Raw genomic sequence first — 24,023 nt, forward strand, 5'->3', positions numbered from 1 at the left:
CAACGCGGGCCCTCCCGCGGAAGGCTGGACGGCAGAGGCACGCAGGCCTACAGGAAGCTGAGTGCAGCAGGGCGGCGACCGGCGGAGGGCGGGCGGGAGGGACACTGAGATCCCGGCCTGCGGACCCTCGCCGGACATGAGGCGAGCTTCCGATGCGGCGGGGCCCGGAAACGCGCCGCCGGGAGCGCAGGTGACGCGCGGGCCGCGGGCGCGCCGTGGGGAGGGCGGCGGGGGAGGGCGTGCTCTCCCGCCCGCCCGGGACCCGCCCCGAGCGGTGGGGGCCGCGACTGCGCGGTGCACCGACCTCCTCCGCGGACCGAGGTGCGAGCTGGAAGTGGCGGGGAGCCCACCTCCAGGCGCCAGGAAGTGGGGTCCGGTCCTTAGGAACCCCCTCACACTCACTGCTCTGACATACGCGGGCACGATCACCCGGCCCTTGCCTGGAACACCGGCCCCACGTGGTAGATGAGAGCCGGGACCTCTGGTCAAAGCCGAGGAATGTGAAGGTTGGAGGTGGGGCTGGACCCAGAGGGGGTGGGGGGTGGAATAGGACCTGACATCTCTAAGAGTCCCTTGTCAAGTTTCCAGATTTGGGACGTGAAGCCTCACTTTTCCCCCCTCCCTCAAGCACGTCCCCAGGCCCCTCTGCACACAGAGGTCTCCCTGCCTGCTGCCTTCCCAGCGGGAGTCCTATTCCCCGGCCCCATTTCAGCGATGATCTGTCCAGCCTAGGCTTTGGGCTCTGGACCAGCTGGCCTGGCTCAAGAGCTCCCCCCAGCCAGCGTCCCCCTTCCTCTGGCTAGAGGACGCCCAGCCCCCTCCTACCCACTCCTCCCCCTGACTCTGCAGCCTCCCTGGGCCCTGCCTGAGCAGGCCTGCCTGGCGAGCTGGGACATGTCTGGCCCCCGAGGACAGCCGGTGGGCGATGGCTGCGGTGGCGGAGGGGCTGGAGCCCGAGACAGCGGCTGTAGAAGATGCTGTAAGAGATGCTACAGATGCTGCGGATGCAGGACTGGGGGCACCCCCTCTCCTGGTTGGGAACCGGCTGAGCCTGGACCTATACCCCAGGGGCTGCCACCGGCTGCTGCACCTGTGTGCCCAGCAGGTCCGTCAGCTGCTGGAGGTGGAGTTCCTGCGGCTGAGTGGCCACGAGGACCCTCAGCTGCTGCAGGCCACCCTGGCGCGTCTGCCCTGGAGCCTGCCACGCCTCCGCTCCCTGGTCCTCAAAGGTGAGCCCCACCTGGTCCCAGCCTCGTCGCTAGCTCCTGCCTCTGCTTCTTGGTCCTGAAAGGCAAACCCCGGTCCCAACCTCATCACTGTTCTCTGCACAGCGCTACCCAACCCCTTTTCCCCCAAGAGGAAGGTGGCTGAGCCTGGGCTCCTGGACCTGGCAGCTGCCAGTGGGGTCTCCAGCAGACCCCGGTGTGGGTATTTTTCCTGGGGTGGGTCACGGGTGATGACTGTCAGCTGAGTCGAGCCTGTGTTGTCTGTCGCTGCCTCCTTCATCTGCTGGTGACTCTCCAGTATCTGTGTCCATCTCTCGCTGTCTTGGTGGGGTTGGGGTGGAGGTCTGTGTTTCCATGCACCTGTTTCCCTGGCTGGCAGGGCTGAGCTGGGACCTGGGACTCTGGCTCTGAGGGCCATGTCTGCCTTTCCCTCACCCAGGTGGGCAACATCGGGACGCTCTGGGTGCCTGCCTCCGGGGCTCCCTCGCCACGCTGCCCGCCAGCCTGAGTGGCCTAGCCCACTTGGCCCACCTGGACCTGAGCTTCAACAGCCTGGAGACGTTGCCAGCCTGTGTCCCGCAGTTGTGTGGCCTGGGTGCCCTCCTGCTCTCTCATAACTGCCTCTCAGAGCTGCCTGAGGCCCTGGGGGCCCTCCCCGCCCTCACCTTCCTCGCTGCCACCCACAACCGCCTGCAAACGCTGCCCACAGCACTGGGGTCCTTGTCCACCCTGCAGCGCCTCGATCTCTCTGAGAACCTGCTGGATGCTCTGCCCCCGGAGATCGGAGGCCTGAGCAGCCTGGCCGAGCTCAACCTGGCCTCCAACCGGCTGCAGGGCCTCCCTGCCTCCCTTGGTGAGTCGCAGCCTTGGCCCCTGGGCCTGATGGGCCTGACGGCCTGTCGGCCACTGCCCAACCTGCCCTGTCCCGCAGCCCTCTCTCCGCAGGGCCTCGCGCGCACAGGCTGGCCCACCTTGAGCCTTCGCCCCCCTCGGCAGCCCTTGCTTGCCCCCCACTTCCCTGGCTGTTGAGGCTCCCTGCGCAGGCCTGCCCGAGCTCTCTCGTCCAGGCAAAGGGCAGAGACTGAAAGGGCTTCTCTGGGAGGCCCCAGCGTGAGCGGCCTGGCCTGGCGCTCCAGGGGTGGGGTGGCCCTGTGCGGTCCTCCGCTGGCCCTAAGCTGGCGCTCCTGCAGCGGGCCTGCGGTCCCTACGGCTCCTCGTTCTGCACAGCAACCTTCTGGCTTCGGTGCCTGCCAGCCTGGCTCGCCTCCCGCTGCTCACCCGGCTCGACCTGAGGGACAACCAGCTCCAGGACGTGCCCCCCGAGCTACTGGATGCCCCCTTCGTGCGCCTGCAAGGAAACCCCCTGGGTGGGCCTAGCCCTGCCCCCCACAGTCCTCCAGGTAGGCTCGCTGGTGGGGACGGGGGCAGACCACAGACAGGGCGCAGGTGTTGCCACCATCCTAACAACCCATCTGCCCTTCCACAGGGACACCCGTGGTCCCAGAAATGCCCAGACTGTTGCTGACTTCAGATCTGGACAGGTATGGTGTGGAGGAGGGGCCGGTCTGCAGAAGCATCTGTCCACTCTGTACACCTGCCCGTGCCTCGGGGATCTCCTAGAGTTGCCCAGGGTGCCAGACTCAGACATATGGGACCCTGCTGCGTCTGACCCGATGTCCACCCTGTCTTCCCTCAGCTTCGCCGTGACCCCCCTAGGCTGCTCTGTGACCCTGGCCTGCGGTGTCCGCCTGCAGTTCCCCGTGGGAGCCACTGCTACCCCTGTTACCGTCCGCTATCGACTGTGGCTGCCAGAGCCACGCCTCGTCCCCCTGGGTCCCCATGACTCTCTGCTCAGTGGTGTCCTGGAGCTGCAGCCCCACGGGGTGGCCTTCCAGAAGGCACGGCCAGGGCGGGTCGGGGCCGGTGAGGAGGGCCCAGGCGTGGCCCTGGCACTCACACCACGCTTGCCTGGCAGGAGGTGGGCCTGTGGCTGCTCTTTGTGCCCCCACGGGCCCGGCGTTGCCGTGAGGTGGTGGTCAGGACCCTGAGTGACAATAGCTGGAGTGACCTGGAGACCCACCTGGAGGAAGAGGCGCCCAAGGTGAGGGCTGCCCAGGCCCATCTGGGAAGGGAGCATCTCTGCCTTCGCCCAGCTGTCCCTGACCCTGTCCCTATGCACCCCCCACGCCCAGCGGCTCTGGGCTCGCTGCCAGGTGCCCCACTTCTCCTGGTTCCTCGTGGTTTCGCGCCCTGTGTCTGACGCCTGCCTGGTGCCACCAGAGGGGACATTGCTGTGCTCCTCAGGACATCCTGGGGTCAAGGTCACATTCCCCCCTGGGGCCACTGAGGAGCCCCGTCATGTCCGCATGCAGGTATGGGCAGGGCAGCTGCCAAGGGTGGCGGGTGGTGCCTGGGCACAGAGGTGATCGCTCGGGTGCCCTCTGCTCCAGGTGGTGCGCGTGGGCAGCAGAGAACTGCCGGCCCTGCTGGGAGAGCCTGAGGCGGCCACCAGCCCCCTGCTCTACCTCTCCCAGAGGGGCCCCCCCAGCTTCCTTCGGCCGGTCACCGTGCAACTGCCTCTGCCCCCTGGCGTCACAGGTGAGAGGCGGCTGTGTGGCCTCCTGGACTTGTAGCCACGGGGTGGGGGGGACAGTTCTCAGAAGGGGGGCCCCGGGCAGGGAGGTCTCAACCTGTGGCCCCCTGCCACCCACAGGCCTGAGTCTGGACCGCTCGCACCTGCACCTGCTGTACCGGGCCCCTCCTGCGGCCACCTGGGATGACATCACGGCGCAGGTGGCGCTGGAGCTCACCCACCTGTATGCTCGCTTCCAGGTCACGCGCTTCTCCTGGTCAGTGCCCCCCCGCCCCCCCGCTTCCTCGGTCCCCCACCCCCGCCCCGGTCTGCGCACCCCGCTCACCCCCAGCCTTCCCAGGTACTGGCTCTGGTACACCACCAAGACCTGCGTGGGGGGCCTGGCGCGGAAGGCCTGGGAGCGGCTGCGGCTGCACCGCGTGAACCTCATTGCGCTGCAGAGGCGCCGGGACCCCGAGCAGGTCCTGCTGCAGTGCCTGCCCCGCAACAAGGTGGGGGCGGGGGCAGAAGGCTGGGAGGGCGGGGCGGGGGCCGGGGGCCAGGGCAGGGCATCGGGCTCCCAGCCAGTGGGTCATCCTCGCAGGTGGATAGCACCTTGCGGCGGCTGCTGGAGCGGTACCGCGGCCCGGAGCCCTCAGACACCGTGGAGATGTTTGAGGGTGAGAAGTTCTTCGCTGCCTTCGAGAGGGGCATCGACGTGGATGCCGGTAGGCTCCCTGCGCCCGGAGAAGGGACCCTGGGGCCTGTCCCCGCAGTCCCTGCTGAGCCCACCCCCTGCCCCCAGACCGTCCAGACTGTGTGGAGGGCAGGGTGTGCTTCGTCTTCTACTCACACCTGAAGAACCTGAAGGAGGTGTACGTGACCACAACCCTGGACCGGCGGGCTCAGGCCGTGAGGGGCCAGGTGGGCCAACGGGGTAGGGCCCCCCGGGCTGCCTGGGCCGAGGCCGGAGCACTGAAGCCCACCTCATCCCACCCACAGGTGTCCTTCTACCGGGGAGAGGTGCCAGAGGAGGTGCCTGAGGAGGCGGGGGCTGCTCGGCAGAAGAGGGGTGCAGACGCCCCGTGGATGGCCACTCTGCCCATCAAGCTGCCGGTGCGGCCTGGCGGGGGGAGCTTGTGTGAAGGGGGAAGGGGGTGGCCAGGGGTATGTGCCTGGGCACAGAGGTGGTCGCTCGGGTGCCCTCTGCTCCTGGCGGGGCCAGGGCTCACTGCCACTGCGTCCTCCCCACAGAGACTGCGGGGATCCGAGGGCCCAGGGCAGGGGGCTGGCCTCTCCCTGGCACCTCTGAACCTGGGCGACGCCGAGACTGGGTTCCTGACACAGAGCAACCTGCTAAATGTGGCCGGCCGCCTGGGCCCTGACTGGCCAGCCGTGGCCCTGCACCTGGGTTTGCCCTACCGTGAGCTGCAGCGCATCCGGCATGAGTTCCGGTGAGTTCTTTTGAGCCTCCCTTCCCACTGCTGGCCTGCCTACTGGAGGCTGGCTGAAGTTCTGTGCAGGGGAGGTGGGGGCAGGGCAAATAGTCAGGAAAGGGAGGGTCTGGCCACCCCTGGCCCGGGGAGAAAGGAACCCATCTTGGGAGGGTGATCAAGACCCTGGGTGTGGCGGGTGGTCCTGGGCTGGGCCCCTCCCTCACCATTCCCCTGTCCCCCCAGGGATGACCTGGATGGGCAGATCCGCCATATGCTCTTCTCCTGGGCTGAGCGCCAGGCTGGGCAGCCAGGGGCCGTGGGGCTCCTCGTGCAGGCCCTGGAGCAGAGTGACCGGCGGGACGTGGCCGAAGAGGTGCGGGCTGTCTTGGAGCTTGGCCGCCGCAAGTACCAGGAGGGCATCCAGCGCACAAGCCTGGCCCCCGGGGACCTTGGCCCACCTGGCTCTTCAGCATCACAATCCGCCGAGCCTGCCCAGGCCTAGAACCTACCGACTTTGGGCTGGTCCCTGACATCCTTTGGCCAATAGTTAGAGGTGCCCACTTTCAAACCTTCCCTGGGTATGGGGACAGTGACCCTCTCCTCCTTGTGTAACAAACGTGCACCATCCTGGCTGCTGTCTCAGAGCTCAGTTTATTTGCTGGGTGGAGAGGCAGGCGGAAGGCGCGCGGAGGCCAGGTCAGAGGCCTGGCCCCTGCTGCGAGGCGGCCTGTGCACGGGCTTCCCCACAGCCCTCGCTCCTGCTTGTCTCCGGCCCAGCGCCTCCTCTTGGTCCTGATCTCTGCGAGAGAGGGGGCCCCAGCTACAAAGTAACGGTCGCAGCCCCGATGGATACAAAGTCACCCTGTGCGGGATTGCACATCTGCCCTTTGGTGGCGGTGAGGGGCGGGTGCTTGGCCAGTTCAGTCCCCTCCCAGCACCGCTCCTCCCCTAGGACACCTCGTCCCAGCGCACCTCGCCATCCGCTGGCCCGACGGGAATAGTCCCTGGTCCCCGGCCCATGGACGGGCGCGAGGCCGGACACGCAGGGAAGACCCTTGGGGACCTAGGGTGAGGGCTTGGCGCTGGGCTGTGGCCCGCCGGGCGCAGTGGCCGCGGCGGCCGGGAGAGGGAGCCGGAGGCCGCGAGCGGGCCGAGGACCGGGGGCGGAGCGCGCGCGGCGCCGAGCGGACGCGCCCCCGCGCTTAGGTGAAGCCGGGCGCGCGTCGCGGCGGGGAGGCGAGAGCGGCGGCGGCGGCGGCGGCGGCGGCGGCAGAGCGCGCGGTGAGTGCCCGCGGGGCGGCTCCCTTCCGCGGCGCCCACCCGAGTGCAGCACGGCTACGGGGGCGAGGGGCACCACGACGGCTGTGGGAGGTGACATCTGCCCGGACGAGGAGGCTCTTGCGGGGCCCGCGCCGGCGGATGCTGCGACCCGCTGCCGCTGGAGTGTGGGAGGCCGTGCTCGGCCCCGGGCGGTGCCGGGCGCGCTCCCCGCGCACACGTGTCCCCGCGGGGTAGGAGACGGGGGCCGGTGGCCAAGGAACAGAAGCCCGGCCGTAGGGGGGACACACGTGGGGCCCTGCTGGACGTATGTGGACACGTGCTTGGCTGGAGTCGCCATCGCCTGGAGGGGGACAGCGTGGCCGTCCGGGCCCCGTCCGGACCCCCTCCAGCGAGACGGGGAGTTGAGCCGTCCTCCAAGCGGAGCCCTGAACTCCCACCCCGCACCTCCTTTGTCACCGGCTTGGCGCCCCTCCAGATGGCTGGACAGAAAGCGCCTCCCCGGGGGGAAGGCGCTGGGGGAGATTGAATGGGGAGCAAGTGGCCAGCCCCAGACTCTGAGCCTCACCCCCATTGCCTTTTTTTGGGGGGTTGGGGGAGCTCAGCGGCTTCATTTGTGGGAGATTTTACCTCTGGGGGGCCTGGAAGCAGCAGCATCGTCCTGTGGGTGGTCTCTGTGAGCTGCGATGTCCACAGCCTTGCCTGCAACCCCACTTTACCAGGCTGCGGGGAACCGGAGGGGGTACAGGGAGGGCTGACAGCCCTGGGGCCTCAGGCCTGGCTGTGGCTGCCAGGTTTCTATGGCAACATGGGGGCGCAAGGGGAGGGCCCTCCAAGCTGTCTCATGAGCAGGGTGTGGGAACACTGAGTGAGGACAGAAAAAGGAGCGTTCAGGGTCCGGAGGACCCCTTGCCAATCGTCCCCCGGCAGAGCCCACTCGCCCCACTGTTCTCAGTTCTGCAACCGTCTTCCCCATTCCAGCCGGCAGAGTGTGATGTGGGACCCCAGAGCTGCCTGTCTTCCTGGGACAACTGCTCTCCTCCCCACCTTGGATAGTCTGTCTGACTTCCGGGGCCCCCATCATCCAGATGTCCCTTACCCCAGACGGGAGGCAGGGCTCACTCAGTCCCCATAGGGCAGGATGTGGACTTTGCCCCCAAGGGTCTGGGACAGCGGAGAGAGGCGGCTGTGGCCAGTCTACACCTGGAGGGTGGGGGAGGGTGGGGGTGGGAAGAGAGGGTCAGGTTGAAGTGCAGAGGTCAGACTCCTCTCTGCAGGGTGGGGCATGGAGAAGCAGGTCCTGGCACTGAGGCCCTGGGCGAGTGGGGGGGGTGTGTGCAGCTTGGCAGGGCAGAGGGCTCTGGGAGTGCTGGTTCCCATGCCCTCTGGACCTGCCAGGTGAACAGGCCTATGGGTGGCAGCCAGTGGCCTCTGAGGCCCAGCCACCCCCTCCCTGGCCTTTCCAGCAGACAAGCATGTCTTTCTCTGCTCCAGCATGAGTCTTCCCTGAAGTTCACCTTCCCCCAAAAGACCCACAAGTCCCACAGGCACGAGTGGACACAGACCCATCTCCACCCCATGGCACCAGATTCCCCATGCCTGGGCACAGAGAGAGCCCTATCCTTGGGGTCCCAGGGCCCTAGGCAGATGCAGCCTGCAGGCTGCAGACAGAAACCCATGGGGCAGCTGGGGGCACGGTGGTCAGGGTCTGGGGTCCCTGTGAACCGGTTGCGTGGCTTGGCTGGGTCAGCCCGAGTCTGACCCACTGCCCCACGGGCTGGAGGGGGCTCCGAGGCCAGTCCCTGCCTCCCAGAAGCTGTCACACCCCCTTCTCATCCCTTCTCCCACAGGGGCAGGGAGCCTCATCCCGCCCAAAGTGAAAGAGAAAGTCACCACCCCCCTCAGGCCCGCCCCGCCCCGCCCCGCCCCGCCCCGCCCCGCAGCCAATCCCCGCAGCCGGCGCCGCCCTCGGCCGCTGGATCTCCTCCGCCCGCCCGCGGGCTGTAGTCTCGGAGGAGGAGCCGGTCCGGTGCACCTTGGGGTGAGCGGGACCGCGGCGGGGGGCCGAGGGGCTGATGAGGAGGCAGGGGACATCCCGGCCCAGGAAAGCTGAGGTGAAGGTCACCAGTCCTCGGAGGGACGACAGGTGTGAGCCAGCCGTGTGACCCTGGGTGGCAGAGCTTCGGGTGGGAGCCTGTGACAGCTGGCCTCTGAGGGGGCCAGAGTGGGGGGGGAGGACCCCACAGCCCAGTTTTTATGGCTGTGCCCCCCCCCATAGGAGGCCCCCGAGGCTGGCTCTGGCTCCCCAACCCTGCCCCTAGAGAGAGGGGCCTCTTGTCTCTGCACCCCTGGAGTAGCTGGGGGACTAGCCCCAGGGAGCCTCGGAAGGTCAGCCATCCCCCTCCCAGAGGTCCTGGTCGCTGGCTTCCTCCGTGTGGGTGTGTGTGGGTGTGGGTGGGTGTGTGGGTGTGTGTGTGGGTGTGTGGGTGTGAGTCTGGGGGTGAAATTCCTGGGAGGGTGGGCACAGGGCTGGCTGTGGCTGCATTGGCGCTTCTCCGGTCACCAGGGGAGCGGATGGTCTGGGGGTCCAGCGTGGAGTTGACACGGGAGTGGGGGCAGCATCTACCGGGCAGCTGTGAGCTGAGCCCCAGTGTGGATCCCGGGGCACTCTCACCCCCCTCCTGAAGAGGGCAGGCCCCCGCTGCCTCTGCTCAAGGATGGGGGCCGTCACAGCCCAGTCCAGGGGTGCAGGTGCCCTGACCGGAGTGCTGGCCCCGTCCCCTGCTGCTGCCTCCCCAGAGGCGCCTGGCCCTTTAAAGGGCTCCGCGCACGTGAGCGAGCGAGGCCAGCTGGGAGGACGCAGCCGGTGGAGGGGGCCTGGAAGGGAAGCCGGGTGGCCCAGGGATGGGGCCAAGCGGCAGCGCTTCACCGCACACTGCACGCCCAGGACGTGCGGAGGGCCCCAGCCTGGGAGGGGGCGCTGCGGGGAGGGGCTCGGTGCCCCTTCAGGAGACCTGGGAGGGAGGCTGGGGGGGCTTTCTCCTCTGGTGTGCCTCTGAGTGGTGGGTCTGCCCACCCCCGCTGATCCCAGGCCCCTCTTTCTTCTAGGACAGAAGTGTTGGTTTTCAAGCTCCCCTGGAAGTAGAGGACCGCCCCTCCCCCTCCTCCAGCACCACCTCCCCTGTCTGGCATCCACCTCTGCGGCTCCTACCTGAGTGCTCCCGAGTTAAATGGCTGATAAGCAGATCAGGTCAGAACCCGACCCAGCCTCACCCCACCCCTGCCCTCTCCTCCCCGCCGACCTATGGCCGAGGAGGTCGTCCTGACACTCCCTCTGCCCACACAGTCTGCCAGCCAAGCTCATCAATGGCGGCATCGCTGGGCTGATCGGGGTCACCTGCGTGTTCCCCATCGACCTGGCCAAGACGAGGCTGCAGAACCAGCAGAATGGCCAGCGTCTGTACACCAGCATGTGAGCCTGCCGGGCGGGGGGTAGCGGGCGTGGAGCCATGGGTGTGGGGCAGACTTCTGCGCTCTGCTCCCGTGTCCCCCCCCTCCTGTTAAACCAAAGGGGAAACTGAGGGGGGGCAGGCCTGGGGGAGCTCCTCCCCGGGTCAGGGCTGGGGCCGTTGCTGGATGCCAGGCTGATCCCCTGCTCGCTCCCACCCCCTGGGCTGTAGGTCTGACTGCCTCATCAAGACCATCCGCTCAGAGGGCTACTTCGGGATGTACCGCGGTGAGGCTGGGCACGGGGGAGACCTGGGTAGCACCCTCCTGCAGCCCCAGAGGGGTCCTACCGTAGCGGCGGGGAGGCAGGTGGGAAGCCAGGGCAGGGCAGCGTACCTGGGCCTGGTGTGACAGTGTGGACCTGTCCCGTGGGGGCTGGCTGCACTTGCACCGGGGGTCATCAGCCGGGCCCTGGGTGCTGGGGGGACAGGGGGTGGGATCTCTGGGGCACAGCAGTTCTCAGCCCCGTCCCCCACTCACTACCAGTGCACAGCATGGCAGGACACTCTACCACAGTGGCCGCAGCCCCCTCCCCTGCCTCCCGGGATGGGTGGGACCCTGTCTGTGCCAGGAGATTGGGAGGGATGGGGTCATTACTGCAAAGCAGCTTAGGAGACAATCTCCAAGCCTGGATTTGCCCAGATGCTGTGCAGCCCTGAGTCCTCGCCGCTGAGAGGGGCTCGCCACTGCCTCCCCAGCTCTGACCTGCGCCAGGCCGGACGTGGCCTTACCCAGAGCCCCAACACGAGCACGTCTGTAGCCCAGGGGAGGTGTCCCTCAGGGAGGCCGCCCACTGGACTGGGAGGGTTATGTGGGAGGCTGAGCGGAGTGCCTGAAGAAGGCACTGCCTGGCCTGCTGGTGCCACCCCCGCCAGGCACAAATGTGGGCGAGAGGGCAGGAGGACGCAGCCCAGGAGTGACGGGGGGCAGGCTTTGTCAACTGGGAGGCGACTGCCGGCGGAGAGCCTCCCCAGCCCAGGCCACTGACCTGTCTGTGCTCCCCCGTGTGCCACACAGGCGCCGCCGTGAACCTGACCCTCGTCACCCCCGAGAAGGCCATCAAGCTGGCAGCCAATGACTTCTTCCGATATCAGCTCTCCAAGGACGGGTGAGGGGCTCGGCCGGCTGCTGGGGGCCAGGGTCGTGAGGGGGAGGGGTCTGTGCTTCCAGACAAAGGACGAAGGCTCTGTCCTCCTGGGGCCCCTCTCCCTGACCTTGCAGGGCCTCCTCTTCCTCTTCCTCCCCTCTCCTCCCTCTCCTCCTCCTCCCCTCCTCCTCCCCTCCTCCTCCTCCCATCCTGCTCCCCCTCCTCCTCCTGCTCCCCCCTCCTCCTCCCCCTCCTCCTCCCCCTCCTCCCCCTCCTCCTCTGTCCCCAGATGCTGAGTCATTGGTGCCCAAGCCCCAGGGGTCCTTGGCCCCCAGCCACTGCCTGATACCCCTTGTAGGTTGGGATTTGGGGGGCACTGACCAGTTTTCCCCATCACCCAAGGGTGGGGCTGAAAGGGCAGTAGTCCCTTGGAGCACTTGAACCGCCCCCCCGACTCCATTTCTCTTTGCTCAACACCGGCCCCTCGGCCCTTCCCTGGCCCTGCCAGGAGCCATCTGTCTCTTGGGCTCAGCGCCTGTTGCTGGAGAGCCTGGAGGGTGTCTGAGGCTGTGGGGATCTGTACCCCACAGGGCTGCCTCCGCCTCCACCCCTCCCATGCCTCCTCACTCCCGGGCGCACTGGGAGGCCCCCTGGGCAGCAGGGGCCTCTGACTCTTCCTTGAAGCCCCACCCTCTTTACTACAGGAAGAAGTTGACCCTGTTCAAGGAGATGCTGGCGGGCTGTGGGGCCGGCACCTGCCAGGTGATCGTGACCACCCCCATGGAGATGCTGAAGATCCAGCTCCAGGACGCGGGCCGCATTGGTGAGGGCGCGGGGCGGCAGGGCAGCTGGGCGGGGGAACTAGCCAGGCCCCTGCCCTGCTACCACCTCGTGCCGCGTGCCGAGAGGGAGACCAGCAGGCCGTCCCCTTTCTCCCCAGCCGCCCAGAGGAAGACCCTATCTGGCCAGGCCCGGCTTTCCGGCGGACGGGGTGCCCAGCCCTCCGTGGAGGCTCCAGCTGCCCCCCGGCCCACAGCCACTCAGCTGACCCGGGACCTGCTGCAGAGCCACGGCATCGCCGGCCTCTACAAGGGACTGGGGGCCACGCTGCTCAGGTGGGGGGGCAGGGAGGGTCGGGAGCGGCCCGCCCACCTGCCCCCCACCTCCCAGCCAGTCACCACCGCCGTCCCTCCGCAGGGACGTCCCCTTCTCCATCGTCTACTTCCCCCTCTTTGCCAACCTGAACCAGCTGGGCCGGCCGGCATCTGGGGAGAAGTCTCCTTTCTACGTGTCCTTCCTGGCCGGCTGCGTGGCTGGGAGCACGGCTGCCGTGGCTGTCAACCCCTGTGACGGTCAGTGCCCAGGCCTGGGCCCGGGTCGGGGACGGGGCTGAGGAGTGGGGTCGGCGGTGAGGGGCCCACACTGACCCGCACGCCCCCTGCAGTGGTGAAGACCCGGCTCCAGACGCTCCAGCGCGGCGTCAACGAGGACACCTACTCGGGGTTCCTGGACTGCGCCAGGTGGGCGAGGCCCCGGGGGGTGCGGGGCGGGGGTGGGGCGGCCCCAGCCCTGCGGCTCTGACCCCCCTCTCCCCACAGGAAGATCTTGCGGAACGAGGGCCCCACAGCCTTCCTGAAGGGTGCTTACTGCCGCGCCCTGGTCATCGCCCCGCTGTTCGGCATTGCTCAGGTGGTCTACTTCCTGGGCATCGCCGAGACCCTGCTGGGGCTGCCGCGAGTGCAGCCCTGAGCCCGGCAGCCACCCCACGCCCTCCAGCTGAGCGGGACCAGAGTGGGGCCAGGGCCAGGCAACCCCCCCGGATGATGCGAGAGAGTCTCTCCCCACATGGACTTGGGGTGGGGGAGGAAGGGGTGCAGGGTCCACACAGTGTGCACACGTGGGTCTGGTGGGGTCCTGCCTGCACGACCGCTGGGATCAATGTCTTACTTATGTAGAAAACTCAGAAATCTTTACATTCCTGGAGCCAGCCCTGCCCACCTTTGCCCCCGCCTGACCCCCAGGGACAGAGCTGGTCTCTGGACTGGGGGCCCCCAGGCCTGGGCTGGGCAAGCTGGACCCTCCCCTCCAGTCTACCAGCTCCCGTCCCCGAGGCTTGGCCCCTAGTCCACAGAGGGGACCCTGCACAAACCTATTTATTAACTTGCTGAGCACAAGTGGCTCTGTCCATCCCTCCGTCTGTCCGTCCAGCCTCCCCTGCTGCTGTTCTCGCCTTGGCCAGCCTTGCGGGAGGATTGGGCTCTCCTGCCCCCCATATTGAGCCAGGAATCCTAGGCTGGGGGTCACCCTGCGTTCTGACTCCCAGGACAGGTTCCCCGCCCCCACTGTGGGACCCAGCCTCCCTCCTGGTAGGCCCCTTGGCCTCCACCCCAGGCTGGGGATCCAGAGCGTGTGAAGTCAGGGCGCATGTACGAATGTTGTGGGGAGCAGCTGGTGGCAGCCCTTTGCTGGCCTGGCCCCTCAGGGATGGGGCTGTTGGGGGGGACTGCTGCCCTTCCCCACGTGGCCAGGCGTGTGTGTGTGCGTGCGTGCGTGTGTGTGTGCGCGCGCACGCACGTGTGCTGTGTGTGCCCTAGACTCCCCACTGCCCCCGTCCAGAAATTCATCTCTCCGGCCTGCCCCCTCCTGCTGCACCTTTAGTAGACCCCTCTTCTGAGACCACCACCCTGGTGCAGGATTGGCCATAGGGGAGGGCAGGCACGAGGACCAGTCTGGAGCCTGGGAGCATCTGCTCCTCTTGCAGGGGTGCCAGGAGCTGCCCCTCCAGTCTTCCCAGGGCCCACCCCGCTCTCTGGGCCTCTGCACACGGCCCCCCACACACACTTAGTAAAGCTCCGCCCTCCCAGCGCCCCCCCCCCCACTGATGTTGTGAATTGAGGCAGAGGCTCACCCTGCCCTGCCGTGTCCCCAGCCACGTGATCGTGTTGGTGATTGATCTGATGTGCCGGTGCTGTGTTCCCCCACCCCCCGGGCCCCCTCCCTGGAGGCCCCTTCCCAGTGACACTACCTGGGGCTCAGGCCTGGGCCCCCCAGTTCACGGTTGTTCCTGGGAGCTGCCCTCTCCCGTCACATCTGTACTTTGGAAGCTGCTGCTGCTGCTGCTGCTTACAGAATTATATTTTTTTTCTTTCAAATTCAAGAGTTTTAAGAAGTTGTAACTTTTGTGTCTTGTCATGTAAGAAGATAAATAAATATTCTAAATAGATGCCTCTTCTCTGAGACTCTGGTAGGGGTGAGGAGGGGAAGGGCGCCCTCCTGGTAACTGGCTCCCCTCACCCGGCAGTCCTGGGTCCGTCTGCCCACCCACTGACGGGCACACTGGCTGGAGGGGGTCCTGGGCGGAGTGGCCTCCTGACTCCCTCACAATCTGGGATGGGGTTGTGGAAAAGCTAGCCTCGGCCCCTCACCTCCCTGACTCTAAGCTGCCCTTGGGATCAAAAGCGGAGCTGGGTTTGGGGGCCCCAGAGGTCTCAGCCAGCCCGGGGCGCTGTGGTGGCCGAGAGCAGGTGGGCGGAGCCAGCGCTGATGCGGTCCCCGCCCCCCTTCCTGCACCGGAAGCAGTGCATTGTGGGAAACTCCCAGTCCTTCATCCGCAGCCGCCGCCCGCCGCCCGCCGTGGTCCCGCGGAGAGCGCGCTGCGCCGAGGTGGGATCGCCGGGAGCAGCAGCGTAAGGCGGCGGGGACTCCGCGGGGTGGGGGCGTTGGGCGGGGGTGGGGCGGGGGCGTTGGGCCCCGCAGGAAGAAGCAGCGGTTCTCCGCTATGAAGGTCACCAGGGGCCCTCCGGGGCCCTTGCTCTCTCGGGCACAGCGGCCTGGAGGGGGAGGGGGAGCCGGGTGACGTTAGTATGAGCCAGAAATAACCAAGGGTCTGGGGGAGGTGGAGAGTGGACCCCCTGCCCTTTGCAAACTTGATGCCCAGCAGCTGGGTCCCCCTCCAGAATGGCAGGGGTGAGAGGCTGCTGGGGTTCCCCGGGAAGTAGGACAGCAGCTGGGCCTCTCATCAGGACACCCCCATCACGCCGTGACCTTCAGGCGACCTTCACTGTGGTTAGTGTGCATTGCCAGGGTGGGGACCTGGGGCTGCCACCCCCCACGCAGGCTCCCTCTCCCTGAGGGTGGAGGTGGGAGTTCTCAGCCTCCTGAAGAAGCGGCAGACCGCCGGTGTCTGGGTGTCCAGGGAGGGAAGACTCAGGTCCAGAGTGGCGAGGCCCGCAGTCCCCCTGCCCTCCCCAGACATTGAGGATCTGGGCCAGGCCTTCCCTACAGCCCAGAGCCCCCGTCCTCTGCCCGGCCCAGATTCGGGGACGCTGAGGCTGATGACAGGGGGCCTGCCCACCCCAGACTCACACCAGGGATTCCCTCCACTCCCAGAGGCAGGCGTGGCCTCAGGGTCACGGAGGACTTCCCGCTCTTAGGCCGGAGCAGGCAAGGCCGGCCATGGGGGTGGGTGCCCGGCGCTGGGGGCAGTAGATGGCTGGCTGGGAGGCACAGGCCTGTCACTGCCACCCTGGCTTCTCCAGCCTTCTGAGAAGACACCCTGGTTTTGTCACATCCAGGTCCTGGCGGCCTTGGGCCCATTCCTACCCCACCAAGGCCCGAGAGCCCAGACTCTGGGTTCCCACCCTGCCCTGCCTACCCCCCAGCCCACCCAGCCCTGAGAAGGGTACACAGTCAGTTCTGCCCAGGCCCACGGGGCTGCTGTCCACCTCCCCTGACCGCACACCCTTCTCAGGGCTGGGTGGGCTCTCTTCCCCACGCTGGGCCACCGTGATGGACACGGCACACGTGTGGGCAAGACCATGTCACAGATGAGGAAACTGAAGCCTCTGCCTGGTCTCATCCCGACACCCCAGCCCAAAGGGGCCCACAGCCCCTGCTTGTGTGCTTGGAGGGGCTTCTCAGAAGGTGGGTGAAGCCGGAAGGAGGCCGAGCCCTGGAAGAAGAGGGTCCAGAGAACTGAACAGGGTCTCTATAGGGACAAGGAGGTGGGAGCTGGACAGGATGCCAAGTCTCTTGTCCCAGCCTCGTTGGGTCTCCCCCCCACCCAGGCTCATAGGATGCCCAGGGGTGAACTGTCCTGAGCTGCTGCGGTCTAGACACCTGCCTGTCCACGCACACCCCATGCAGCCCGCCAGCACACCCACCATGGAGTCCAGAGGCAAGTCGACCAGCAGCCCCAAGGCCGACACCAAGGCTGCTGCTGAGGCCCGAGCACCCACCGCTGCAGATGGGAAAGCCCCCTCGGCTAAGCCAGGGAAGAAGGAGGCCCAAGTGGAGAAGCAGGAGCCTCCGGCGGCCCCCACCCTGCCACCTGCCAAGAAGACCCCGGCCAAGGCAGACCCTGCCCTCCTCAACAACCACAGCAACCTGAAGCCGGCCCCCGCAGCCCCCAGCAGCCCCGATGCAGCCCCCGAGCCCAAGGGCCCTGGGGATGGGGCTGAGGAGGGCGAGGCCCCCAGCGGGGGCCCAGGGGGCCAAGACCCCTGCCCTTTCGAGAACTTGACCCCCCTGTTTGTGGCTGGGGGCATGGCTGTGGCAGCTGCAGCCCTGATTCTTGGTGTGGCCTTCCTGGTCCGAAAGAAATGATGGCTGGTGCCCAGGTGGGGGCACAGCCACTTCCTGTACAGACCTCGGGAATCTAGTGCATGCCAAGTTCACACACAGCTATCTATACATACGTAATACATATACTTGTGTACCCCCCATATACACGCAGAGGAAGAGAGAGAGGGACAGGCCCCCTGCCAACAGTGGAAACCAACCTCCCTCGGTCGGTCAGTCCCCAGCACTTTCCCCTCCGAACCTGGGGGCAGAAGGAGCCCAGGCTCTGTGGGTTACAGAGCAGCACGGGTGGAGCCCTGACATGGGGTGGAGGCTCAGCCTGGACCAGGGCACCTGAGGGCGGAGGAAGGAGTGGGCCGAGTGTGGCCCGCCTGCCCATGGGCCCCAGTGGTTCTGTGGGCTTCCTGGCAGCAACGTCCCGATGAGCCCCCAGGGTGGGTGCCCCCAGGGCTGGGCAGGTGTCTGGGATGGGTTCTGACCTGGATCCAGCCCACGTGGGGACATTAAAGCGTGTGGCTGTTTCACTCTCCCCATTTCTGCTCTTTGCTTGCAGCCGGGGGTGGGGCGTTCATCTGGGGGGGCTGACTCCGGGGGGCTGACCTCAGGCGGGCGGAGTTTCCGAGCCACTTGCCCGGTCGCCTGAGCCCTGGCTGGGTGGACAGACAGCCCGAAGGCTGGTGTCGGGAGGGGCTCCCCAAGTTTACCTTCTAGCTGGGCCCCCACATTTCCTGCCCTGACCCCCATCCCACCCTGCGGCAGTTGTCCTGCGGGCAGCTGAGGGCCTGGCAGGGAGGGAGCTGTGCCGGCCTAGCCCCCCACAGACGGCGCCTGCTGCCTCACCCAGCGTCCTCGGAGTCTCACAAGCGTATACATGCAATAACACAGGTAGAGTAGAACCGCTTGGCGGGTGACCATCACCCACGGCCGCTGCCCCACTGTGCCTGCAGGGAGACCATGCTTTGCTGGGCCCGTGGCACGGCGGCAGTGGGCGCTGTGGGAGCCTGATGTGCCCTTGCCTGGCCAGCCGGCCACTGGAACCCCGGGCCTGAGAGGAGGCCGAGTCTGAAATAAACTCTAATTATCTAAAGGCTGGGCTGGCGTCCTCACCTGCACGCGGCCGGGACAGGCTGGGGCTGCCTGTCTGGGTGTGTGGGGTGTCATGTATCCACAACGAGGGCCTCCAGGGAGGGGCAGGGACCCCCAGGTGCCCCTCACCGGCCCTTCCTGCCACCTCCGTGCCCTCGATCCTGGTGGGCTCTACCCACAGCCCCGCCCAGGGCCTGGCCCCTCCCAGACAGCCACAGCCAGGCCTTCCTGCAGGCCCTGACCCTAGATGGACACCCAGGGGCCGCAGGACCCACCCCCAGGCCCAGGCTGCCGGCCGCAGCGTGGGGTCGAGCTGTACTGGAGCCACGTTGGGAGGGGAAGGGGGACCTTGGCCCTCGGTCGTCCTCTCCAGCTGGGGACTTTCTCCATCCCTCTCTTCGGTGAGCTCGCCACTCTGGGGGGGGTGGGGAGGTCGCTGCAGGGAGGGGGGGGTCCCTCCTCTCATCACCTTCCGCCCGCAGCTCCCTGCCCACCATGGCCAGGTGTCCAACTGGGGGAGTCGCGTGGGCGTGGGCTCATGGGGAGGAAGGCCCCCAGGCTCCAGAAGTGCTCTGCGGGCTTTGTCACCCTGGGCCCCACGGACTTCCTCAAGCTGGTTGGGGGCACGTCTCTCCCTTCTTTTCCAGGTACTCATCCCCCACTGGTGCACCCATACCTCAGGCCCAGACAAGTCCAGAGCCCTTCCTTGGGGTGAACACACCCCAAACAGACCTGACACCCTTGCCCTGAGCCATCTGGCCTGAGCTTGGCCACAAACAGCAGGCGGGCGGTGCCCACACCCGCAGCCTCCAGCCCGCCTGTCCCACGGGCGCCGGGGCTGCCACTTGCCTCCCTTCTCCAGCCAGCCAGCCCCCTCTCCCCTTCTCTCTGTTCTGCTTGCACCTTAAATGCAAACAAACGAGAATCCTTCTGCCATTTTAGGGGACTTGGGGCAGGACGGAGGTGACTGTGAAGGTGAGCTCTGTCACCTTCAGCTGGACACCCAGGGCTCGGTCCTCCCGACGCGGTGATGTTCTCCCCGTGTCGCTGCCTCATTTTACTTTTCGATTCTCTATTAAAGGATGTTCAGGTTGTTTCAGAATTTTTGCAACTTTAGACAAAAAAATAACGGAAACCCTTGTCCTGCCCCGGTGCCCTGTGTCTCTGGGCATCCTGCGTGCACATCTGACCTTTATTTTATTGTGGTAAAATGTACATTATATAAAATTCACCATTTTATCTTAAACTTTTCGGTGCACAGGGCTTTGGCATTAATCACATCCACACTGCTGTGCTAGCATCACACCATCTGCCTCCGGAAATCATTCATCGTCCCAAACTGACAGTCTGTCCCCATTAAACACTCACTCCCCATTCCCTCACCCCCACCCCCGGCCCTCACCATCTACTTTCTGTCTCTATGAATGACGACTCTGGGGATGTCATGTGAGTGGAATCACACAGGATTTGTCCTTCTGTGTCTGGCTTATTCACTGAGCATAATGTCCCCAAGCTTCATCCATGTTGTAGCCTGTGTCAGGATCTCCTTCCCTTTAAGGCTGACTATCCCATCATATGCATGGACCACCTTTTGTGTGTCCGTCATTCACTGATGGGCACTGGGCTGCCTCTACCTGTAAGGCTGCTGTGAACATGGGTGTGTGCACACCTGAGGCCCTCCCTGTGGTTCTCCTGGGACTCGCCCAGAGGTAGGCCACACTGTGTGTGCACCTTAAACTCGGCTGCCCTGTCTCGTGCCTATGAGTCGGCCACGAGAGGAGAGCTCCCCTCTCTTGGTGACACAGGAGCAGGTGAAGCACTCAAGGTTTTAAAGCCCATCTGGGGACTTCCCTGGTAGTGCAGTGGTTAAGTATCCGCCTGCCAGTGCAGGGGACAAGGGTTCGCACCCTGGTCCGGGAAGGTCCCACATGCCGTGGAGCAACTAAGCCTGTGCGCCACAACTACTGAGCCTGCGCTCTAGAGCCTGCGAGCCACAACTACTGAGCCCGCATGCCACAACTACTGAAGCCCGTGCGCCTAGAGCCCACGCTCTGCAACATAAGAAGCCACTGCAGTGAGAAGCCCGCGCGCCGAAACGAAGAGTAGCCCCCACTAGCCGCGACTAGAGAAAGTCCACACGCAGCAACAAAGACCCAACACAGCCAAAAATAAATAAATAAATAAATAAAATAAAAAATAAAAATAAAGTCCGTCTGAACGGGGGAAGCTGGCCACTTCTGGTTGTTTCTGTTTGCACTGATCCAACTGCTACTTTTCACCAGGTTCTTGGCCATCTGGGCCTTGCCTTTTCTGATTTCTTTTTTTTTTTTTTAAGATTTTTATTTTATTTACTTATTTTTGGCTGTATTGGGTCTTGGTTGCTGCTCGCGGGCTTCCTCTAGTTGTGGCGAGTGGGGGCTACTCTTCGTTGTGGTGCGTGGGCTTCTCATTGCGGTGGCTTCTCTTTGTTGTGGAGCACGGGCTCTAGGCACGCAGGCTCGGTAGTTGTGGCTCTCAGGTTCAGTAGTTGTGGCTCATGGGATCTAGAGCGCAGGCTCAGTAGTTGTGGCGCACGGGCTTAGTTGCTCTGCGACATGTGGGATCTTCCCGGACCAGGGCTCGAACCCGTGTCCCCTGCATTGGCAGGCAGATTCTTAACCACTGCGCCACCAGGGAAGTCCTCTTTATGTGTTTTATATTCCAAGCCTTCATCAAATGGCACTTATCTGCATTCAGTGGCTGGCTTACACCTCACTCTGTTTCCTGCATCTAGAAGTTCCAAAATCTCAGTTTATCACACAGAACTGTTGTTCCCTTTACCATGCAAGTTTTGGAATCTCGGTTAGAAGGATTCTCCCTTGTTGTAGTCTAATACTCTTGGCATTTACTCACATTTAGGCCTTTAACGCATCTGGACCTTAGGTTTCGTGTGGAGTAAGCTGGAGAGCTTGTGGTCTTTCTTTCTCACCAGCAGGTGTGATGGGCCAGCCTCAGGCGGTGGACGGTCCCCCTAGCCCCATGGTGACTCTGTCTCCTGCTGTCACTTCCCACACAGCCAGGGCCTATCCTGAGCCTGGGTCTGCCTGCACCTGCCCCAAGGCCACACTGTAGTTTTGTGATATCACTTTGTAACCATCTCCTGTTTCTTCTGAGGCTCCGCTTCTCGTTCACAGCATCTCTAAGCTTGAGGAGTGTAGGCATGCTTCCAAAATGAGAAAAAAAACCCAAAACGAACAAACAAACAAAAACAACCTCTTGGGGATGCCCAGGCTAACTTAAGTTACTTTTATTACAGAACTGCTTTTATTTCTTTATTTTTATTACAGAACTACTTTTATTTATTTATTTATTTATTTGGCTGCATCGGGTCTTAGTTGCAGCGTGCGGGCTCCAGAGGGCGCGGGCTCGGTAGTTGCGGCACGCGGGCTTAGTTGCCCCGCGGCACGTGGGATCTTAGTTCCCTGACCAGGGATCGAACCCGAATCCCCTGCATTGGAAGGCAGATGCTTAACCACTGGACCACCAAGGAAGTCCCAGAACTACTTTTAAGGTCTAAACAAAATACCACCTATAAAAAGTATTCAGTGTATAAAGAGTACACACTGTAAATCCCACTCGAACTTACAAGGACACCTGAAAACCAGGAGAACTCAGATGGCAGCAGTGTCTCCAGGGACGGAGGCCCCACTGGGCTGGGCACTGAGGGAGGGGCTACCAGGATAAGCTGTGTCACACATGGGGTCACTGTATAGGGACGCAAAAGGTGCAGGGATCCAGTTTGCTTTCCTCTCTAGCACCCTCTCCTCTCCCGAGCGTAACTTCCCTTTGGGGACCCCACCCTGGCACGCATCCTCGGTGTGCCCAGGGGTGGGGATGCCAATGCCTCAGGAGCCTGCCCTCTGCAGACATGGGCATGGCCAGGTAGGGGCCTCTGGAAACGCTCTTCCTCCAGCAGGGCAGAACAACCGAGGCCTGGGGAGGGCAGAGGTGCGGGCGGCTCACTACTGCGGACCCTCCCCCTGGCTGCTGCATCGGGCCTCTCTGATTCCTGGGCCTTCAGCGCACCCCTGGCCCCGAGGCTCCCTGACCTCAGGGAGGTCCCAGGGCCGGGCAGGCAGAGGCTCCCTGCGCCCCAGTGACTGGTCCGGCTGTGCCTGGGCTTCCTGTCTGGTGCCTTCGGCCCCTGGAGCCAGTGCTGGCTGCCCGAGGGCTGCTGAGCAGAGCGAAAGCCTCACCACCTCCTCATGCCACGCCCCCCGGCCCCGGCCCACATGCCACGCTCCCCGCTCCCGGCCCCGGCATCAGGCACCTGTCCCGGCAGGAGAGAAGTGCACGCCTGTGTGTTGCAGAGAGCGCTGAGGGGACGTCCCTGGGATCCACCCCGGCACGTGGGAACAAAGCCTGGGTGTAAGTCGGCCCCCCCGCTCCAGCCCAGTGGTACCCGGAGGTGTGTTTGAGGGGAACCCCGTTCAGACCCTCCTCTGGATCCTCCAGGTGACCGCTGCTCCGTCCTGATGTCCTGGGCATTGGGATGGGCCAGCTTGAGACAGAACCCACCTCCCTGTCACATCACCCCACTCCAGGCCACAGATCGCCACTGCCTGCCCAACTGCCTGATGTCCTCCGGCCAGGCCCTGGCAGCCTGGGGTCAGACAGTGGAACCAGCTGATCTGTCCTCTCAACAGTACTGCTGAAGCCCCACCCGAGGCAGAGGGACCCTGTGCCCAGCCCGCTGTCCTGGCCTCAGCCGCCCCAGGCTTTAGGGGCTGGTGCAGGGTCTGCATAACCCACAGGTGCTTGAGGTCTAAGTCTCTGGATCCCACCCTGCCCAGCCTCGGCCAAAAGAGAACCCGGAACTGAGGGGCCTTAGCCCTGCTGGGAAGAGGGATGCATCCTGGGCCTGGGACATGGGCCACTCTGCCTGCTGCCTGGGTAGCTGGCCTGCCCATGACACACCCACCCTGAGAGAGCCCCAATCCCAAGTCCTTATATGGGAGGCCCACTCGGCAGTCAGGCTGAGCTAACAAAGGGGCACTCAGGGCAGTCCTTGCGTGGGGTGTTCTCAGAACGGGAGAACTGGGTAGACAGTGCCTTAGTGCCCATGGGCTTTGACGGATGGTTAGGAGTTTGATGGGCAGAGAGGCACTCCAGCATTCCAGAGGTAGGAATAGGAAGTGCAAAGGCTCCCAGGAAAAGGCTCAGGCGTGCTCTGAAAAGAGGAAGTTGCCAGGGGAGCAAAAGCAGGGGTGACCTGAAGCACTGGTCACCAAGCCCCCCAGGAATGGCCCCCCACTCACCCGGCCTTGGCTTCCAGGGTGAGCAAGTTCCAGAGACAGGAGTGAAACGCTGGTGCAGGACAATAGGACCTGTGATCCCCACGTACCTTGTGCCTCAGGGTCCCAAACAAGTGCAAGAGCCCAGGTTCAAGGGCGTCACAACCCCCAACAGCAGAGCCCCTGTGCCCAGCCCCCAGGCCTCCCCCACCTTCACCTGCCCCACCCGGGCGCTCGCTATTGGACAAGGAGGTACCTGAATAGCGTGTAGATGATGCCGGGGGGAAGTGGGTGAGCCTACACCTCAGGTGTGACCCAGGGCAAGGGCTGTGGGATGGGGCTCAGCAGGACGGGTGGGGGCTCTAAAGGGGGAGCCCCAACCTCTCAGGTCTAGATCCTTCCCAGGAGACAGTCACCAGGTCTGGGCTGTTGGCTGCAGATCTGTCTGGTCCCCAGGCCCTCCTGCATCTGCTCCGAGAGGAGGAGTCACCTGCCAGTCACTCCCCTGCAGCAGCCGCCATCACCCCCAGGTGTGCACGGCCACCTGGCCCAGATGTGGGTCCTGAGGCCGGGCCTGAGTAACAGGCCCCACCTCAACCGCAGGGGGTGGGGTGTGAGGGACAGGAGCCGCCCCCTGGGATGGGAACCCACTCAGGAAAGGGCGGCGAGACTGCAACCCCACCTGGGGGGCACCCCAGTCATCATGACAGGTCATCTTGTGTGTGTCCTCCCCACTGGACACGGGGGCAGACACGGAGAGGCAGGCCACTGCCAGACCCAGAATGAGGCTTCTGGCTCGTGAGGCCCCGTGCCACCACGGCTGCCTCTGTGCAGGATGCCCCTCCCAACTCCACATGCCACGTGGGACCCGTACCCTCGCAGGCTGGCCTGCGCGGCCCTGGACTGGGCTTGGGAAGGGGAAGGAACCGTGCCTCTGACCGCGGGCAGGAGTCGGGCCAGGGGTCTGCTCAGGGCTGC

The 24,023-nt window shown here is 65.0% G+C and overlaps 3 protein-coding genes across 15 annotated transcripts; all 3 read left to right on the forward strand.

Moving 5' to 3' along the window:
* Positions 1-83: 83 nt before the first annotated feature.
* On the forward strand, positions 84-5,864 carry PIDD1 (p53-induced death domain protein 1). Of its 8 annotated transcripts, none has more exons than XM_059932383.1 (16): positions 85-190; positions 850-1,229; positions 1,666-2,079; positions 2,417-2,626; positions 2,713-2,767; positions 2,923-3,124; positions 3,202-3,327; positions 3,419-3,598; positions 3,677-3,824; positions 3,940-4,075; positions 4,160-4,310; positions 4,403-4,526; positions 4,604-4,722; positions 4,801-4,914; positions 5,053-5,252; positions 5,478-5,864. In XM_059932383.1, the coding sequence occupies exons 1-16, from the start codon at positions 153-155 to the stop codon at positions 5,734-5,736; spliced, it is 2,856 nt and encodes a 951-aa protein (XP_059788366.1). In that variant the 5' UTR covers positions 85-152; the 3' UTR covers positions 5,737-5,864. The 8 variants fall into 8 exon arrangements, with proteins under 8 accessions (XP_059788365.1, XP_059788366.1, XP_059788369.1 ...); XM_059932386.1 differs by having other exon boundaries at positions 4,160-4,280; XM_059932382.1 differs by having other exon boundaries at positions 84-190; positions 3,940-4,310.
* Positions 5,865-6,450: 586 nt separating this feature from the next.
* SLC25A22 (solute carrier family 25 member 22) lies at positions 6,451-14,329 on the forward strand. Of its 6 annotated transcripts, none has more exons than XM_059929872.1 (10): positions 6,451-6,515; positions 9,621-9,762; positions 9,859-9,984; positions 10,193-10,248; positions 11,037-11,127; positions 11,811-11,929; positions 12,047-12,221; positions 12,304-12,458; positions 12,551-12,626; positions 12,705-14,329. In XM_059929872.1, the coding sequence occupies exons 2-10, from the start codon at positions 9,743-9,745 to the stop codon at positions 12,853-12,855; spliced, it is 969 nt and encodes a 322-aa protein (XP_059785855.1). In that variant the 5' UTR covers positions 6,451-6,515; positions 9,621-9,742; the 3' UTR covers positions 12,856-14,329. The 6 variants fall into 6 exon arrangements, with proteins under 6 accessions (XP_059785855.1, XP_059785856.1, XP_059785854.1 ...); XM_059929873.1 differs by lacking the exon at positions 6,451-6,515 and adding an exon at positions 8,482-8,553; XM_059929871.1 differs by lacking the exon at positions 6,451-6,515 and adding an exon at positions 8,560-8,658.
* A 1,894-nt stretch (positions 14,330-16,223) lies between these two features.
* Positions 16,224-16,980, forward strand: CEND1 (cell cycle exit and neuronal differentiation 1). The gene has a single exon (XM_059929877.1). The coding sequence runs from the start codon at positions 16,246-16,248 to the stop codon at positions 16,708-16,710; it is 465 nt and encodes a 154-aa protein (XP_059785860.1). The 5' UTR covers positions 16,224-16,245; the 3' UTR covers positions 16,711-16,980.
* The last annotated feature ends 7,043 nt before the right edge of the window (positions 16,981-24,023 follow it).

Source organism: Balaenoptera ricei, chromosome 8 (genome assembly GCF_028023285.1).
Source record: "Balaenoptera ricei isolate mBalRic1 chromosome 8, mBalRic1.hap2, whole genome shotgun sequence".
Classification (NCBI taxonomy): domain Eukaryota; kingdom Metazoa; phylum Chordata; class Mammalia; order Artiodactyla; family Balaenopteridae; genus Balaenoptera; species Balaenoptera ricei.

Excerpts from the sequence above, each read along its gene's own strand:
- PIDD1 (XM_059932382.1), top strand. The coding sequence starts at position 153 with ATGCGGCGGGGCCCGGAAACGCGCCGCCGGGAGCGCAG. Across the intron at positions 3,825-3,939 it reads TCTGCCCCCTGGCGTCACAG|GCCTGAGTCTGGACCGCTCG; the intron begins GTGAGAGGCGGC and ends TGCCACCCACAG. Across the intron at positions 4,311-4,402 it reads AGTGCCTGCCCCGCAACAAG|GTGGATAGCACCTTGCGGCG; the intron begins GTGGGGGCGGGG and ends TCATCCTCGCAG.
- CEND1 (XM_059929877.1), top strand. The coding sequence starts at position 16,246 with ATGCAGCCCGCCAGCACACCCACCATGGAGTCCAGAGGCAAGTCGACC.
- SLC25A22 (XM_059929872.1), top strand. The coding sequence starts at position 9,743 with ATGGCTGATAAGCAGATCAG. Across the intron at positions 10,249-11,036 it reads CTACTTCGGGATGTACCGCG|GCGCCGCCGTGAACCTGACC; the intron begins GTGAGGCTGGGC and ends TGTGCCACACAG. Across the intron at positions 11,128-11,810 it reads TATCAGCTCTCCAAGGACGG|GAAGAAGTTGACCCTGTTCA; the intron begins GTGAGGGGCTCG and ends TCTTTACTACAG.